This window comes from Condylura cristata, unplaced genomic scaffold (genome assembly GCF_000260355.1).
Source record: "Condylura cristata isolate star-nosed mole 26May11 unplaced genomic scaffold, ConCri1.0 scaffold00011, whole genome shotgun sequence".
NCBI lineage: Eukaryota > Metazoa > Chordata > Mammalia > Eulipotyphla > Talpidae > Condylura > Condylura cristata.
Genome location: NW_004567112.1, coordinates 21,992,273 through 22,011,984, shown reverse-complemented (window position 1 = coordinate 22,011,984; position 19,712 = coordinate 21,992,273). Strand labels below are relative to the sequence as shown.

Sequence of the window (19,712 nt, the reverse complement as noted above, 5' to 3'; positions counted from 1 at the left end):
TCTGGTCAGGGAATTCAGTCATATGGGGGAAGGTAGCTTCCAATATTCACTTCTTTCATTGAAATTAGACACAGTGATACACGTAAAGCACTAACTTTACAGCATGGCTGGTGTGTAGCAAGCAGTCCACAAACACTAGCTATCCATCACTGTTTTTGATAAATTGTGAATGCTATGATTTGACTCACAAGTAGAAATGATAATGAATATTTTCAAAGCTGTAAAAATCTTTTTAGTCGGTCTCAAGTGGCTTGTGGGTTCACACCTCTGACCCTGTCTATAGCTGTGTCCTCCAATACTCTTGGGTAATATGATACTGAAATATTTTAAGCAAGCTGAAATAACTAGCAAAATGATTTTCTCAAGGAAATGGTGATAAAATTGGGCTTTTAAATATATATATATATTACTGCAAATTTTTTTTTAAAAATGTAACATTTTTAAAAAGCTCCAGTTTTTTCAGTCAATACTAATTCTTTCAAGTTTGCTGTACTACCAAACACAAGTCAAGAAATTAAAGAAACCATCAACTATTTAGAAACATTCAGCATCAGAAGCTTTAAAATCTAACTGTATGCAGTAACCCCTCAAAAGCTACAACCTGCATTTTTTCTCTGCAAAGAATCTTATCAGCTGTACAAACATTGTATGGTTTTTATGCTAAAGCTAATACTGAACTACACTTGAACTTGGTTTTGGACGTGCCCTTCCTCCTGAAGGCTGAGACTGGTATAGACCCACCAGTTGAATCCACGCCAAAGAAAGCCACAGCTGAAGGGGCCATGGGTAATGCCCCTCCTGGGATACCCCCAGGTCAGAAGCACACACTGAGGCAGCGGCTTGGCTCCCACTCACCCCTGAAGGCCTTGACTCTCTCCCCAGTTGAGTCAGGAGTACTCATTCGAGCTGCTCCACTCCAGGGAGGCAGACAGCTATGTGTGGGGTCACCATTAACTTCTTCCACATAATCTTCCAACTCAGAAAGGGGTGAGTGCTGCTGCCCTGTTTCCTCTCTTGATTCAGTGCTGCAAGCAATGACTGAACATCTCCCCATGCTGGGCATGTATTTTCAGTGTTTATAAAATGGCCTTCATTTCTGCAGAGTAGGCTAGAGCTAGTCAGTACCTTATACTCAGTAGATGCTCAAATAAATGCCCTCTGGCTGACCCAAAACAGACTGTGAACCTTACTTGTGGTTCTTGGTTTTAGGTCTTGACCCCTTTTAGGTGCTTCTCTGTGAATAGCAAGTCCAAACAGGTAAGAGTCAATAGTGGACTCACTGTTTTTTAATTGTTGAAAAGTATGGCTAGTTTGGGAATGCTTGATTTTCCATAAAGCAACCCAATCAAACAGCAGAGGATAGTTCTCTCTCCTCTCTCCTCCAGATTGTTCCAAATGCCTTTCTACTTCCTGAATTGCAAGCCCCCTTGCTAATATTGATTATGCTTTGTTGAATGATCATCACACTTTTTTTGAATGACTTTCCCAGTCCCAAAGTAATGGAGTCTACTTAATATAGGGTTTTGAAATAAACAGGTTTTATTCTCCATATGGATCTGTTTTAACTATTGAGTCACCAAAAGAGCTTTTAATTGAGAAGAAACACTTTAAAATTTTAGGGAGCTACTAGGATAGACACAACGCTAATAAAATCAGACTTCAAGATCAGATGGGTGTTGACATCATAATTAGAATTTAACAGCTGGGCCCTCCCTGGTGGCGCAGTGGGTTAAAGCGCAGAACTATAAACTACCCTAAGCCACTACAACACAAGTTTGATCTCCAGGCAAGGTGGTGACCCACACAGTGCAGCAGACCTCTCCTGACCCACCCACTGCTCCCCTTAGCAGTATATTTCAGTACATCTGCCTGTTCTGTGCCCCACTTTTTCTCTGATGAATCCTCTCACCCTCTGCACCCCTGGCCTGTACCCCAAGTCTTGTACGCATAAATAAATAAATCTTTTTTAAAAAAGGAATTTAATAGCTGCTGGTCATTGAGCATATTCTATGTGCCATATTCTGGAATAGGAACATTCATACATCAGCTGACTTTTTTTATGAAACTCTTAGGAGATTTATATTACAGTACACGGTAGTAAGAATGGGATATGGGTCAGGCAGTTCTATTTCAAATCCTAGCATCCACCTCCCACTAATTATGTGCCTTGCATTTTTTTACTTCTTCATTTTTTGCTTTAGTTTTCTCATCTATCTTATGGGTAACTGGAAGGCCCTAATGCACAAAGTGCTTAAAATAGAGCCTGATGGATAGTAAAAGCATGGAAAGTGTGAACCGCTATTACTGTTACTCATTTTACATATATATATGTATATATACATACTTATGTATGTATACATACACATATATACCACTTATACATATATATGTGTGTGTGTGTGTGATATATGTAGTCTCACTCACCAACCCTTCATGAGCTAATTTGCTTCATTCACTCAGTCACTCATCCCAGCCCAGGTCTATATCCAAGTCGGAGTATTCTGGGAAGAGAATTTTCTCCTCCTGCAGGCAAAACAACTAGCCTCAATAAATTAGCTCCTTTATGGGGCTGCCTGGGCCAAGAGAGGTGGGGGTCCAGGGTGCTAAATTCACAGATGAAACTGAGGCTGAAGGAGCTTTCATGTCTACAACCATCCTACCCCAGACATTACTGCATCCAACCCCAGCCAACCGCACGTATACGCACCAAAAGAGGTTATGGGTGAGACCAAAAGATGTTATGGATGAGAGGAGTGGAAACTAACTTCTCATTCCCTGTGGTGCTTCCACGTTTTCCTTGAAGTTGGTCCACGTAGCAGAGTTCACTCTACACATGGAAAGAATCTATCAGAGAACATTTGCCAGGTGTACCCCATAAACTTTTTGTTCATGTGGGCAACTTTTAGACAGACTTGAGCTGTCACATGAGTCTATGAATATGCAAGAGCCCAAACGCAATGCAAGAATCCAATCACTTGTCAGAGAACTATGCCAAATAAAATACGGCCAGAAAAGATTAGAAGCCCTTTGTGAGGGTTCCCAGAGTTTATGATGGGGGGTTTGGGGACATGATGTGAATCACATGTGATGGCTTGTGTTTTATTTTTTCACTTTTAACTACAAAGTAAGAAGTAAAAGTATTGTGATTTATGGTTTGAAAGTGAGATCTCAAGGAATGATAGGTTTTTCAGGCTATTCTGTTCTTTCACAGATAATTAAATTTTTACCTTATAGTTGAAAAAGCAAACCTTGGTCATACTGTTGTCTGCATGGATTAGCATTTGGATTAAGAAGATGCCATGAGTCCTAAACTCAGTATAAAATGAAGTCGTTCAAAGATTTGTTGAATGGATGTTGTAAATTTTTATTTACAAAAAGAGTTTTGAAGCAGTAGGAATAGGGTTGAAGTGGGGACACTGAGCATATCCCATAGCTGTGAGCCTGGGAAGATAGGTGTTTTATCTGTTATCAGTTGTTACCTGCTGTCTCTCTAGCACCTAACACAACCTGGCCCACAGCAGGCACTTACTCTGTGGAATGAATGGTTTTCTCTTCTTGCTTAACTTTAAGGAAGATCAACACAAAGCACTTTTTAACTTCATAGAAAATGTGACAGATGACCAACCCCTATGCAGGAAAATAACCAGTAATGTTGATTTTGTTTCACAGATCTCCCTTTACACTTAAATGCTGCCATGTTTGAGGCCAACGGTGGCTGTGGTTATGTTTTAAAACCCCCAGTTCTGTGGGACAAGAATTGTCCCATGTATCAGAAATTCTCTCCCTTGGAAAGAGACCTAGACAACATGGAGCCTGCCGTCTATTCTCTCACTGTAAGTATGGCCCTCTTGGAATAGAGGAGGGTGGTTAAACCTGCCTGAATAGGTGTTAGTTTTGATTCAAGACATTGTAAAGCTGTCATGCCACATGTTACTTAGCGTCTAAATAGTTAGAAATCCCTAGAAGAACTTCTTCACCTCTCTGAAAGCAGTGGCTATGATGTAAAACCAGAGCCCAATAGATGGAGCTCTCAGTCCCGGTCTTCATCTATTGTACCTCTATTTTCCAGGGTCTGAGAATCAGAACTATAAGTGTCTCCCCTAAAGGCTGAGCTCCTTATTACAGCAACTCATCTTAACTCCAACAAGCAATTCTCAAACATGCATCAGTATACAAATGTGTTTAAGTATATTCCATCTTGACAGTTTAACCTTCTTCATTCCTGGACTGTTCCTTGTTCTTTTTATTATCCACTTAAGTAATTGTCAAAACTCCACAGTTCACTCTAACAGTAGAAACGTGTTAGCTCATTACTCAATTTTATTTCCTTGTTCTCTCCCTCTTAACCAACTTCAATGGGGAAAAAAAACACTAGATGGGTGATAGGCAATAAGAACAAAGTTATCTCTGCTATTCATCTTTGGATCTTGTCTGTTCCCCTCCAAAGGAAGAACACCACGCAGCCTGGCTCACCAGGACAGCCCTGCTCACAAATATCCCTGCCATCCAAACTGAGTTTTTTCTTTCCCTAAAACAACAGCCCTGCTTCTGTTTGATCATTTTAGCTATAGTCCAGTACTGTATCTGTTTATAGAAGGTGATGAATTGATTTTTCACAACATTCCCTATAACTAACTCCAAAACTAAACTATTCCAGGAATAGACTTTGAAGTTGTAAAATACACACAAATTTGTGGTCTCAGTGTTCCTTTCTCTCACCTTCGATGCGAAATTAAATTTCACCTTAATTTCTTGGTTTTGGAAGAGATTTGGACATTTTAACAGTTGAAAGATTAATGCTGTTGACCAAATAAGCCTTTCAGAGGACTTCAGTCCTGTGGTCATGATTACAGTCACCCTTTTCTCACAGCTTGTCATCCATCCTATAGCCCCGTGCCCAGTCCACTCCACGTGCTCTTTGTCTCTCTCTCTCTCTAGAGGGCAGTGGTGAAGCACAGAGGTAGCTTTGTTTCTTTTTCATCTTGAGTGACTCTGAGCCTTTTCCTACCCCCTCAGATTGTCTCTGGTCAAAATGTGTGCCCAAGCAACAGCACAGGAAGCCCGTGTATCGAAGTGGACGTCATGGGCATGCCTCTGGACAGCTGTCACTTCCGCACAAAGCCCATCCACAGAAACACTCTGAACCCCATGTGGAATGAGCAGTTTCTCTTCCGGGTGCACTTTGAAGATCTCCTGTTCCTCCGCTTTGCAGTCGTGGAAAACAACAGCTCAGCAGTCACTGCTCAGAGAATTATTCCCCTCAAGGCACTCAGACGAGGTAGACTCTAGCTATCGAAGTGTTAATATTGGGAGTGTGATGCTGGAGGGTTCATCAGACTCTTCTCTCCATATTTGGGTACATTTGAAATCCGCATAGTGAAAAGTTAAAATAGAGGCACAACGAAATCATGCTGCACAAAACACTGTTTAAGCAGCTCTCACAAGACGTTTTTCTCTTACAGTATTCTGAAATATGAGGTTGGGGCACATCCATCATGAAGTCGGGAGTGGAGGTCTCACATTGTTTCCACACACCCTTCACAAACCCCACCCACCATATACCCAATGTTTTGTTTTTTTGAACTGTATCTATTTTTTTTAAAGATTTATTTATTCATTCGTACAGAACTGGGGTACAGGCCAGAGATGCAGAGGGTGAGAGGCTTCACCAGGGACAGAGTTGGGAGCAGAACAGGCAGAACGACGAAGTACACTGCTGAGGGGAGCAGCGGGCGGGTCAGGAGAGATCTGCCACGCCATGTGGATCTCCTCCGGGACAGGCGGGGATCAAACTCATGCGGAAGTGGCTTTAGATTCTCAGTGCTGTGCTTTAACCCACTGCACCACCAGGGAGGGCCTGAACTGTATCTATTTTTAAGTGTTTTTTTTTTTTTCATTGAGTTAACAGTGGTTGACATCAGTTTCCATTATAGAAATGTGGGATCCCCCCAGGACTATTGCCACAGTGTACCCTCCACCACAGACCCCATAGTCCACTACCACAGAGCCTGGTGTTTTAAAGCAGGAAACCCTGAGGGTATTGGTGGAGGTGGTAGTGGTGTGAGCAGGCTGAGGCCACAGTGCTGCCTGGCAGAAATCACGCTGGAAGCTGTTGGGTGTCGGTACGGGGCAGAGAAGACAGAGAAGCTGAGCTAAGGTCAGAGACGCTGGCTTGCTATGGGAGGCTTTGCTGTGGCTCTGTCCACCCCCTACCTGAGTCTGCATTGCTTCTCAATCAGATGTTCTGAAGAGTCCCCAGAGTGACAAAATGCAAGGCTTCCATGACCTGCAGACGGAGAAGGTCTGAGTGGGACTTAAGTTCTACCATTCTAACAGGCTCTGACTTTGAAGGGTACAAGTCTAAGGTCAAAGAGTCAGCACTGGTTTCTTCGGAGGCCTTTCTCCTTAATTCTAGATACTTCCTTCTCACATGTCCTCACATGCTGTGCTTCAGTACTGTCCTAATCTCTTCTTTGCATAGAATACTAGTCATAGTGGGTAAGGGCCCACCCCAGTGACCCATTTTAATTTCTTTACCTCTTTAAAGGTCCTGTCTTCAGATCTAGTCATATTCCAACATCCTGGCAGTTAGACCTTCAACATATGAATTTGGGAAGGATGCAATTGTGTTTATAACGGTTACTATGAGAATATGAGAAAGTATAGAGAAGCAAAATGACTTTGTTTAATTTCCTATCTTTGCAGCACTCCAAAATAATCACTTTTTATGTGTATCTATTTTACAGGCTTTATTTTTGTTCTCCTGGATATATATATGTATATGTACTACAAATAAATATATATTACATATATATATATATTTGCTTGTACTACAGATGGTACATATTCATATAATACCATATTTTCAACAAATGGACTTCCTACTAATCTTAGTGTTTGCAGCTTACTGGTTTTCACTCACTACTATACGTAGTGAGCAATTTTTCCTGTTAATAACGATACATTAAACTTCTACTTGCTGCATAGTATTCCATTTTATACATGCACAAACACACTGTTTAATTACCCCCAGTTGTTAGACTACTTTATCACTTAAGCTGCTCTAAACTGGAAAAATTGTAAAACAGTGACTGTAGATGTCTTGATATAAAAATAATCAGGTTTTTGTATGGTGTTTTGTTTGAGTTTATCTTTCCCTGCTGCATATAAGTTATGAACAAGTTAATTAACTAATGGACAAGTTAACTACCCCTACGTGGCCCAAAGCTGTTCCCAGGGAAGAAAGAACACAAGGGTAATATGGTGATAGGACTTACACCCGAGGGAAAAACCAATTATTGTACAAAAATTAAAAATAATGTAAAAAAGTGAAAAATAAAATAAATGAAATGAAATGTTGGGAAAAAAACTCCGCTGGGACAACATTCACCCAGTGAAAGGCACCTTTTAGTAGCCTTCTCTTTACTGTTTTCTGTCTTAGTGCTACCTACAATATGTTGGCATCACATGAATAACAAGCTCTTCCCAATTCTGTGTCATTCCAGGATATCGACATCTGCAGTTGCGAAACCTCCACAATGAAGTCTTGGAAATCTCCAGTTTATTCATTAACAGCAGAAGGATGGAAGAAAACCCCTCTGGCAGTACAATGCCAGCCTCTTTGGTAATTAAATCCTGTTTCACACAGCATATTTATGGGCATTGTTACACAGGAGTAGCATCCTTGAGGTTCAGGAACGTGGTCAATTAGGATCACTAGTCAGGTAGCTATGTAGATAACAACAATGACTGGTGCTGGCACTTTCTATTTTTTTTTTTTAATTTAAATATATATACATCTTTTACATCATTCTTTATTTTGTACATTTTTTCATCTAGGTTGTCATCCCCATGGACTTCCCACCACCAGTTCACCCTTGTGCCATCACCATAGCCCCATGTGCTTTTCCCGGGTTTTGATCCTGTTCCCCTCTCCACCCCCATAGAATGTCTCTGGTTTATAACTGTTCACACTTTCTAAGCACGTACATAAATACTAACGCAGACCTCTCCTAACTTCACGCAGTTGGATGAGTCCAGCTCCATTTCACAGATGAGAAGGGTGGGAACTAAGTACATCTGAGATCATGTAGCTCTCCACCCAAATTAGTTAAGTGCCAAAGCCCATACTCTTAACAAGCACACTTTAGTGCTTGCCAGCAAAGGGAGCAAAAAACAGCAACGTGCCTGCTAGAAAGCATCACGATACTTAGAAGCGTGGGCTCAGATTAGGAGAGTAGCATTGCTTCTCCAGTGGTCCAGGGACAGATATCACAGGTAAGCAGGCCAAGGTGGGCGGCCAGGCCCTACTGGCTGTACATTACTGGCACCTGGCACACAGGGGAATACAAAATCTGTGCTCTGGGGAATGGGAGAGGAGCGTGGCAACAAGGGTCACAGCTGCAGAATCTGTGTTGTAGCAGGTCCTCCAGGTAAGGCCTGTGCCCGCTGAAATCAGAAAACTAACGGCCCAGCGCTCACCCCGCAATGCTCATTTCCAGCAGTTGTTTGCCTGAACAAGTAACCCTGCGTCTCTCAGCTCTCTGACTCCGTCAGGCTTGCTTTTTAGGAATTAGTTTGAAAGGGTGCCCATCAGTTAAATATATATACATCTTTTACATCATTCCCCCTTGGCAGTCTGTCTGCTGCCATGCTGATGTTGCCCTTTAGCATCTTCTCCTTCAGCATCATCTGACAAGCCTTGGAAAGCACCAGAGGGGCCCACCTGGGCCCTGGCTTCACCACTGTCGCCACTTCCAAATAGCTCTGCTTCTTCTCTTTCCATTACCCTGCGAGTTTCTTATCTGAGGCTGAACTGGTTTTCTTAGATTCTCCCCCTTTGTCCTTTTGATGCCCGGCCAAGGTTGAGAAGAGCACTTGACCTAATGTTTACATCAACCTTGGCACTGTCCTCCTGCGGCTAGTGCTACAAGGTCATGGCTCAGCCCCACAAGTCAGCCCTCAGTTCAGATGCCAATAGCAGACCCCGCTGTCACTGGTGCTTCTGACAGCCAACTTCAAATTCAAGAGGGTCCCCACACTCCCTCCTTAAGTTCACTAATTCACTGGAATGACTCATAGAACTCAGGAAAGGGCTTTACTTGACAACCATTGCTGGTTTATTAGAAAGAATACAATTCAAGCAAGTAGGAGAGGCTCATAGAGTGAGGAACAGGAAAAAGGGGTGCAGAGCCTCCATGCCCTCTCTGGGCACATGACCCTCCCAGCACCAGAAGTTCCCAGAAGTTCCTTTGGACAACTTTGGATGCTTCATTGGATAGGCCCAATTGAATAAATCATTGGCAGCTGGTGACGGCCTCAGCCCCAGCTCCTTTCCCTCCTGGGAGTGCAGAAAGGGCTGAGAATTAACTTCTGCAGTGACACCGGCCTCACTGATGTCCAGGACCCCACCCCACTCCCCTACACTATCTTGGAGGCTGCAGCCATTAGCTGTCTCATCTCAGAAAACACTCGTCACCGCAACACTGGTGGTGGGCAGAGTGTGGAATATACATGTGTAGAGTTTTAAGTCTGAACTCCCAAAGCAGATTCAATGACATAAGCCTACCATCCCTCAACAGAGATATTGGAGGGTTTGGGAATTGAGTCTAAAGAAAGGAGAAAAAGAAAATATTCATCACTATGAAGATCTCAAGAGTTGTGGATGTTTGTCAGGTACAAAGACCAAATCAAATCTTTCTTTTTTGCTATGTCACATTGTGCCACCCTGGGGGTCCCAACCAGCATCGTACCTTCTTGTTAAATATATGTTCTTGCACTTGGGCAGGCATCACCCTCCATGGCTCACGTCAGTAACTAGAGATCAGCCTGGACGTCTCCCTCTCACATTCTCACTTAAGACTTCGTAATTCTCTCTGGGTACCTTTCAAATCCATTCATCTCTGCCTTCCCTGATGCCTGGACCTTCATTCTTTATTATTTGCTATGGCGGTGGGCTCCGAGCTGATCTCTGTTCCTGAGCTTGTTCCTCTCCTACTGCCTTTTAGATGAAGCTATTTAAAACCTAAAACTCATCTTGTCACTCTGTCAAAAGTCTTTCATTGGCTCCTATGACTTTCAGGACAAAGTCCACCCCTGAGTTGGGCACAGACTAGGGAGCAGAAAGCTCCTGGGCCATTTAGAGGGGGAAGCTATCCTACCATCCAGGATTCTAGCCCAGTGCCCTGAAGAGAGATGGAGCTCAGTAGATGTTGGTGAGTGTCAGTTCATAAGTAGGTTCATAAGATTCATTTTGGTATTACCAGTCCTCTAATCATGGAAATAGACTCTGATTTTTAAAATAAATTAATATTTTGGTGGCTTGCTGCTAGTTACCCTCACTAGACTGTTAAGAAGATGTGCTCTTCCCACTTCAACCGCAAAATCAATGCGCCAAGTTAGGAAAGGATTCTCTTCTTTTGCATTGATGTGTCCCTCTGCATATTTCTAAGAACTAGTTTTCTGTTCAGAATATAGCCTAGAAATCACATGTCATGCAGAATGAATAAGCAGTCATACCATCTTCCTTGACAGATGTTTAACACAGAAGAAAGAAAATGTTTGCAGACTCACAGGGTCACGGTGCATGGGGTCCCGGGTCCAGAGCCCTTTACTGTTTTCTGTGTAAACGGAGGCACCAAGGCAAAGCAGCTTCTCCAACAAGTAAGTTGCCAGAGCCTGTGGCTGGGAGACTCCAGCCTCTGACTTATAATGGTGTGTGTGCACGTGTATGCATGTGTGTGTATGTGTTCACACGCATACAGAAATGTACTAAGGTTCATGTTGATGGTCTTCCTTTTTATTCCTGTTATCAACACTGAGGCCACCATACAAATGCTCTGAGGGGCCTTGTTACCTTAACCTGTAGAGGAGAATTTGGAATGATTCTTCAGCTACATAAAAACACTGGGCTCAGGAAGGATAAAGAATAGAAAGAGCTCTCTTCACCCATGGGTACTCTCCCCGGCTAAGCCTGGGCCCCACCTTCCCTCTTAATGCAGAGCACGTCAATCTGAATTTCATATGAGCTGAATGGCCTCTATTTGCTATCCTAGGAGTTGGATCAGATTCTCAGAGCATCAGGATGGACCACATGGGCAAGAAGACTCTTGAACCCCTCCAGGCTAAGGCTTCCATTCGCATGCAGTGTAGCTCCTGTACCCCACCCCTTGACAGTCAATCGTGATGTTTGAGGTCCTCCTACTTTGATGGTGCATGGGGGGCCTTAAACTAAGATGAGAGTCTGTCACCCCAAACCCTGTGTCAGAATTGGCCCAGTCCTTTCTGCTGTACCTCTTCTGCTCTGGATCCCCCAGGGGTCTCAGTGACCTCTGCAGATGGGCACTGCCCCAGGGGAGGACATGTGAGAGTGAAAAAGTGAGAACAGAGCCCCATGCAGGAAGAGAGGATGCTCTGTGAAAGGGCAAGTGTACAGATGTCCTGCCCCGTTCATGGATAGCCAAGACTGGAAACTTTCGTACAGGAAGATATTTTGATAGTGACCACATTCACATGACATTTGTTTCAGTCCATTGTTATTAATGTTATTTTATCATTAGTTATTGTCGTTCATCACTTACTGTGCCTAATTAAACTTTAACATGTGTGATATATAGATCATGTGTAGCCAGGTATGTATGAACGGGAAAAACACACAGTATGGAGTTTTGTACTACCCACTGTTTCAGGTATCTGCTCTGGGTGTCGGGACGTCTCCGACAGATAAGGGGGAGTGCTGTAATTCATCTTCTTTCCTCTCAAGGAGCTCCACCCAGCTGGCACTGCTTGCAGCTTTAAGGATAAAGCTACGTTATCCTTAAGCCATTTTTTAATTCCCTCTCCTCCTTAGGGGAGTGATCCTGAGCTCCCTCCAGAGTTAAGGTATATGGTGAAATGTAGCCGAATCACAGAATGCAAGGGGGAAATTAATCACCCCGGTCAGCCATACAGACTAAACATTACGTAGCTCCATCTTTGGTTATTTTGTCTTTTTAAATCCATCCATCTATGAAGGTCGGTGTCTACTAGCACAAAACTCTGTTGGGGCTTTGAACACTCTCTGATATGTGACAATATAAAGTAAGAAACCATTTCTGTGGACCACCCATAAAAAGCAAATAACATGCACAGATGGGTGTAACGCAGAACTGAGAAGGGAGTGACTCCGGCCCTCTCCCAAGGCTTCAGTGCCAGCCTCAGAGCAGCAGAGGCCTGGTGTCTGGGGCTGCCTGTCACTCCCAGAAAGCCATAAGCAAAGACAGGAATTGAATCTGTAGGAGTTTTCATCCTTCAGATTCTGGCCAGCGATGAGCATCTCACCTCTCATCTCCAGCTGGCCTTCATATAATGGCCTGGACAAGCCATAAGTAAAAGGCCCAGCAGAACAGCCCTTCACAGTTGATGTTCATGGTATTCGTTACATTCAGCCCCAGAACTTATCAGCCTCCCAGTTATCTTGACCCTGGTGCATCCTGGCCTGCTTGGTTACTTTTTGACAGTGTGGATGTGTGGCATCATCAGGATAGGAGTCTGTTTCAAACAAGAGATTAGTTTAAAGAAAACAGATCCTTGGACCTCCCATGAGTACACACAGCCTGCGCTGGGGGTGTGTGCAGATTAGTGCATAGGTCTGGTGTGTCCCCTTCCTCCCTGGCCTGGCAAGCCAGCCGGCTCCTAGAGGCTTCACTTCCCGAATTACACTGTAGTTGTTGCCCGCCCGCAGAGCCATAGCCCAGCATGGATTTAGACCAAAACTGGGGCGAAGGCAGCGCCTCCTGAGACTTCTGCCCCACCATCCTCAGTTCATCTGCTTTTCCTCCCTGCAAGAAAGAGCAGCACCAAGTGCCGACTCTGACAGCTGCCTCTTTGGGGTGGGGGCTAGGAGGCGCCTGAGGAGGAGGCTTGCGTCCCCAGGCCAGGTGGTGGCAGCTGTCCATCATCACCCATTGCGGCTCAGCCTTTCGTTAGCAACCTGTGCTGTATGAATGTGAAAGAACATTTACCAGGGCCAGCAAATATAGTAATGTCTAGTATTTATTAGTTCTCATTATGTGCCTGTGGTTTACAACTGCTGGAGACAGCAGTACCTCCATCTGACCACATACAAAATTAAGAGGTTGTTACTTTCCCATTTTATAGATGGGGAAACTGAGTCTGCAAGGGGCTAAATCTCTTGCCCAACACCTCATATTTTATATGAAAGGCAGATCTCAGACCCAGGTCTGTCTGGCTCCAGGGAGCCCTGTCTCCACCGCTCTGTTTCCCTGCCCAGGGGCAGTAGCCAACTCAGGAAACAAGTCTGTAGACACACTGTCAAGAGTTATTGAAAGGAGAATTCCCAGGCACTTAGATCAGATGAGATTAAAAAATGATTGAGTAGTTCCAACAGAGAAGAGGACGTTATCTTGGTAAAAGCTACTCTAGGTCGTTTGCCCTCCACCCTAGGGCACAAGATCCGAAAGAACTGAATTCGTAGATTAAAAAATCTAAAGTTTTTAATTCAGTAGGAGCTTCATTCCAGCAGTGGGAAAAATAGTTATGCTGTCTGGGGATTTGAATAAATTTTTTCATTGCCCAGAATAGACATAAACAATCCTTTTTGGACATAAGAGAATTCTTAGAGCTCCCAAAAAGAATTATGCAACACTCCGAGTCATTTTAGTGTATAAATTGCACATGGAGCCTGTCATAACACCGTGAAAGGAGACTTGTTTTAAATTAAAGCTTTCACCCACTTCTCAGATGTGTGCCTAAGTTTGCCTTTGCCTTTTATTTTTTTTCAAGATTCTAACCATTGAACAAGACATCAACCCTAGTGCCACCGACTATTTCTTGATGGAAGAAAAACATTTTATATCTAAAGAAAAAAATGAATGTAGGAAACAGCCATTCCAGAGAGTCATCGGTCCTGAAGAAGAGATCACCCAGATCTTAAGCAGCTGGTTTCCAGAAGAGGGATATGTTGGCAGGATTGTTTTAAAAACCCAGCAGGAAGTAAGTGTGTCTGAGAACGGTCTACGCAGTAACAGAACAGAGTATAATTAACCCCCGTAAGCTGGACTTAAAAAATTCAGAATTTCGTATATTTGCAACTTGGTTTATATTGTTCTTAAGTAAATGTGATGTTTTACTCTTCTGCTCTTATTACAAAGGGAGCAAAACTCTATGGGTTCCTTATGTGTATCATTGACCATCAACCTAGTATTTTATTTTTATGTGTGAAAAGACGTGGTTGTGAGATCACAGTATTGTGTAACGCAAGGCCTGTGGGCATTTCACATTTGGGAGTGAGTAGACCTCCTGTTAGCACCTATTAAATTTTTCATTAAAGGTCCTGCACTTATAAGTAAAACAACAGTGTTTATTTGAAAATATTCCATCACTTTGTACTACAAAATAATAGTCTCTTAGTCTTGGTCAGAATTCATAAAAGCAATTATGTTCCCTGGAATGCCCACAGAAGAAACAATACAGTAACTGCATGTTCACCCACAACTGTTGGCTCCCATTGAAGTTTGTTAATGGAGCAACTTTTTTTTAAAGAGTTATTTATTTATGCATACAGGACTGGGGTACAGGCCAGAGGTGCAGGGGCAGTGAGAGGATTCACCAGAGACAGTGTCAGGAACAGAACAGATCTGCCACACCATGTGGATCACCTCCAGATCGGGGATCGAACTCATGATAAAGTGGCTTTGGCTTCTTAGTGCTGTGCTTTAACCTGCTGCGCACCAGGGAAGGCCTGAATATATGTTTTAACAAGGACTGGTATGGTTCCTGATAGTACAGAAATTTGAGGACTGTGGCCTACAGCTACTATTTTTTTCTGGAAACTTTGAAGAGCCCACTAACTTACTGCCATTCTTTAGAATGATATATAAGGTCATTTCACCAATGTAGACAATTGTGCCTGTCATACACAGTCATGATATATCATAATGAAGCAGTTAAGCGGAAGTGGCTTAAGCTTCCCAGTGCAGTGCTTTAACCCGCTGCGCCACCAGGGAGGGCCTGCTCGACCAATTTTCACATCACATACTACTTTTTCACTCTGTGAATTTCACCATGAACCTGGCCAAACAGCCTCTGTACAACCCCAGCATCTCTTCTGGGAACCAGGCCACTGCTTTCCTTCCTAACCTCCCCTTAGAGCATCAAAGGAATCTTCATTTAAGCAAAGAAATGAGGTGGTCTCCCCAGCTTCTGCTCCCTATCAGACATACAAATGGCTACAACAGAAAGCAAGAAGTTCTAATGATAATCACTTCATGAGAAATTATCAGTGGCCTGGTCTTCCCTGGTGGCACAACAGGTTAAAGTACAGCACCGAAAGCGAGAGACAGCCACTTCAGTGTGAGTTCAATCCCCAGCCCCAGAGGTGACCCACATGGCACAGCAGACCTCTCCTGACCCGCCTGCTGCTCCCCTCAGCAGTGTATTTCATTCATCTGCCTGTTCTGCTCTCCACTCTGTCTCTCGTGAATCCTTTCACCTCCCCTGCACGTCTGGCCTGTACCCCAGTTCTGTATGCATAAATAAATAAATTTTAAAAAAAAAGAAAATATCAGTAACCTTAGCTGGACTTTAAGTCATCTTTAACTTCTATCATTTTTTTTTCCTATTTCTAAGTGTCTTGCCTCATTAAATAGCTGCATCTAAAAAAGTATAAAGTGTCAATGATTAAGTAAAATTTTTAAACCATGTATTATACAATGACTTCGAGTGTGGGACTTTCAAATACCTACTGTTTTACATGATCTCATGACATGATGAAAACCTTTTACACATAGAGAAACTGAGGTTCAAAGCAGTTAAATCTTGAGCCAGTGAAGTAGAAAGAGCCCTAGTCTTCAACTTCTAGGTCAGTGTTCTGTGCTGCCAGATCTCCACGGGTCACCCACTCCCAGCACTGCAGGAGGATGTGGGGAGCAGTGAGCATGAGGGAACGAGGGAGCAGTGAGCAGTGAGCATGTCAAGCACCCCAGTGGAACTTCTCCACATGGTTGGGCAGTCAGGAGGCGACAGGTGCCTGTCTGCAACGTAATATGTATGTAATAAGAGGCAGTGGAGACCTGAGAAGGAGAGTTTAATAGAGGCTGGAGGAAGAGAAATATTTTGCATAAAAAGGGTGATAAGTAAGAAGAGGTGAGAAGGCATTTTCTGATGAGTAGACCTTTTCATGCTTCTTACTGGAACAGAAATGAATCTCAAAAGACACCAAATCACATTGAATGTATTTAGGCTGGCCTGGTACATAGTGATGTGCAGTATGTATTTACTAATTGGACAAATGAATTCACATGCTGGAGAACAAGTGGACACTAGCATAGTTAAAGGATTTCAACTATAAGTATTTCCATTAATTTTATCATGTAGAACCAATAAGATATATAAGCAGTTTGCAATTGTATTAAAAGTCCATGAACTGTGACTTTGGATCTTTCCTGCCTGCCTATCATGATTTGATTATCTCCTGGGCTGTCAAGCTGTCAGGGGTCATGTCTTCCTGGGTCACAACACCCTCCTCTGACACCTGCTGGATTTGACATCAGACGAACTTGACTCCACCACAAGTTAGATGACCTTGGACAGTGCACCTGACTGACCTCTTCAACCTCTGTACCCTAATTAGTAAAATCTACACAATGTAAATCACCCCTTCTAGCTCAAAAAGGTCATCCTGAGGGCTGTTGCTACAACCACAACCTGTGGCTTACAATGCAGCTGAACACTCCTTAAAGTACATATAAGCTCTGTTGTCTTGGAGGTGGTAATTTAGGGGGGACAGTACCTGAGAGGAAAATGTATATGTGTGTGTATGGGTGCATGCATATATATGTAAACACACACATATAAAATCTCTGACTGAGGTTCTAAAGAGCAATTTTTTAAATATAATAGTTTATTTTTACATCATTTGATGCATTTTTCCATCTCAGTTGCAATCCCCTTGGGATTCTCATCACCAAATCACCCAAATGCCATCACTATAGTCCAGTGTATTTCCCTCCCCTGCTGTTTTTGATCCCATTCCCCACTCCACCCCCACAAAATGTCTCTGGTATATAGCTGTTCATCATTATTACTTTCTCGCCTGTTCCGTTATATTCCTGCTATGAGAGAAACCATCCATTACTTTTCCTTTTCTTCCTGGCTTATTTCACTAAGCATGATCTTTTCCAGCTCCAACCATATTGCTGCAAACGACATGTGTTTCTTTTTCTTGGTTGCTGAGTAATATTCCATTGTGTATATGTACCACATCTTTTTAATCCAGTCATCCATTTTTGGACATTTGGGCTGTTTCCATGTCTTTCCACTTGTGAATAAAGCAGCAGTAAACATGGGGGTGCAGGTATCTTTTGGGTAGATACGTAGGGGTGGGATTGCTGGGTCCTATGGAAACTCCATGTTTAGCAGTTTGAGGAACCTCCAGTTTTCCATAGTGGTTGTACTAATTTGCATTCCCACCAGCAGTGCAGGAGAGTTCCTTTTTCTCCACATCCTCACCAACTTTTGTTGTTGCTAGTTTTAAGATGTGTCATTCTCACTGGGGTGTGGTGGTATCACACTGTGTTTTTAATTTGCATCTCCTAAGCTTATTACAAGTGAAGTTGAACATTTTTTCATATGCTTGTTGGCCATCTGCATTTCCTCTTTGGAGAAGTGTCTTTATAGCTCTTCTGCCCATTTTTTGATGAACTTGTTTATTTTTGTTGAGTTTCATCAGTTCTCCATATATTTTTGTGATCAAACCTTCTAAAGAGCAATTTTAATAATATTTACTGCATGGTTGTTGAAATTTTAAAGATTTATTTATTCATACAGAACTGGGATACAGGCCAGAGATGCGGAGGGCGAGAGGATTCACCAGAGACAGGATTCACCAGAGACAGAGTGGGGAGCAGAACAGGCAGATTGACGAAGTACACTGCTGAGGGGAGCAGCGGGCAGGTCAGGAGAGGTCTGCCACGCCATGTGGGTCTCCTCTTGGGCAGGCGGGGATCGAACTCATGCATAAGTGGCTTAAGCTTCTCAGTGCTGTGCTTTATCCCGCTGGGCCACCAGGGAGGGCCAGTTGTTGGAATGTTTATGTGACAACTCAGAACTTGAATTTTTATTTTGCTTCTTGATTTTTAGGACTCTATGATTATAAATACATCATGTGAATTATTACCCAACCCCATTCTCCAACTGGTTAGGTAGATACAGGCAATGCAATGCCTGTAGGCAGCAGAATCTCTAGGAATTACCATGAAATTATGACCACAATATTTTCAGTGATGAGAAAAAAACAATTCGTAAAACAGCATAGACAGTAGAGTATAATCTCACTATATGTAGCAAAAATAGACAATAGCTCTCCCCCGGCTATCTATAACAGGTAATTCCGGCCGTGTGTACTGACTGTAACGTGTAGGACTGCAGGATGAATGAAAGGTGGCGCTAGAGCCTGTGCAGAGGTTGGCAGAGCTTAGGAGCCTGTCCTTTCTAGTCCTGGCTGCAGTTTAGCGCCACCTGGTGGCAATTGTACACTCTAACGTCCATCACGGGACAATTTTGGATCCTGTGACAGGTTGGAACTTCCCAGGATAGTAAGAACGATCCTTGGAGTCTGTGGTTGGCTAGCACCATTTCAGTGCCCTGATCCGAGGAGTTTAGGCTAGAAGAGTTCTGAGGACTTTCTTGCCAAATGCCCACTTCCTGACATGGAACAGAGAACAGGAGCCATTTGACAATCACATTATATCTAAATTCACATCATTTCAAGTGTATATTTATTCACATACAAGAAATACTTTTGTCTGCCTATAGAAAATGTTTAGAAGCATATGTAACCTAGCAACAGTGATTTTTTTTAAAGATTTATTTATTTATTCGTACAGAACTGGGGTACAGGCCAGAGATGCGGAAGGTGAGAGGATTCACCAGAGACAGAGGGGAAGCAGAACAGGCAGATCCAACGAAGTACACTGCTGAGGGGAGCAGCGGGCGGGTCAGGAGAGGTCTGCCTCACCATGTGGTCACCTCCAGGGCAGGCGGGGTTCGAACTCATGCGGAAGTGGCTTTAGTTTCTCAGTGCAGTGCTTTAACCCGCTGCGCCACCTGGGAGGGCCAGCAACAGTGATTTTAATGTATGTGGAGAAAAAGGGAGAAAGTGAGAATGGGAAAGTTTGCCTTTGTATTGATTTCTGTATGTTGAAATCTTTCAGTAAGATACATATAGATTTATCGGGCCCTCCCTGGTAGCACAGCGGATTAGGACGCAATATTGAAAGCAAGCCGCAGCTGCTTCAGTACAAGTTCTATCTCTGCCCTGGAGGTGACCCACATGGCACAGCAGACCTCTCCTGACCCGCCCACTGCTCTCCTCAGCAGTGTACTTCGTTGATCTGCCTTTTCTGCTCCCCACTCTGTCTCTGGTGAAGTCTCTCATCACCCCCTGAACCTGTGGCTTGTACTCCAGTTCTGTATGAATAAATAAATCTTTTAAAAAAAAGATACATACAGATTTATTTAAGTACATATGGTATATATTAAACATGTATCTTAAAATCACTGAGAATCATTTAATAAAAAATCCGTTAACCTGGGCTCTCCCTGGTGATGCAATGGGTTAAAGCCCTGCATTATGAAGCTCTCTGAAGCCACTGCAGCACGAGTTCCATCCCCACCAGGGAGCTGACCCACATGGTATGGTAGACCTCTCCTGA

The 19,712-nt window shown here is 43.2% G+C and overlaps 1 protein-coding gene across 1 annotated transcript in view; it reads left to right on the top strand.

Annotated features, from left to right (window-relative positions):
- Nucleotides 1-19,712, top strand: part of PLCE1 (phospholipase C, epsilon 1) — a 209,878-nt gene that overhangs the window by 183,432 nt on the left and 6,734 nt on the right. The window contains exons 24-28 of the mRNA XM_004680608.2: nucleotides 3,670-3,833; nucleotides 5,017-5,278; nucleotides 7,506-7,624; nucleotides 10,534-10,662; nucleotides 13,783-13,992. Coding sequence (XP_004680665.1) covers nucleotides 3,670-3,833; nucleotides 5,017-5,278; nucleotides 7,506-7,624; nucleotides 10,534-10,662; nucleotides 13,783-13,992 — 884 coding nt within the window. The remainder of the gene's footprint in view (nucleotides 1-3,669; nucleotides 3,834-5,016; nucleotides 5,279-7,505; nucleotides 7,625-10,533; nucleotides 10,663-13,782; nucleotides 13,993-19,712) is intronic.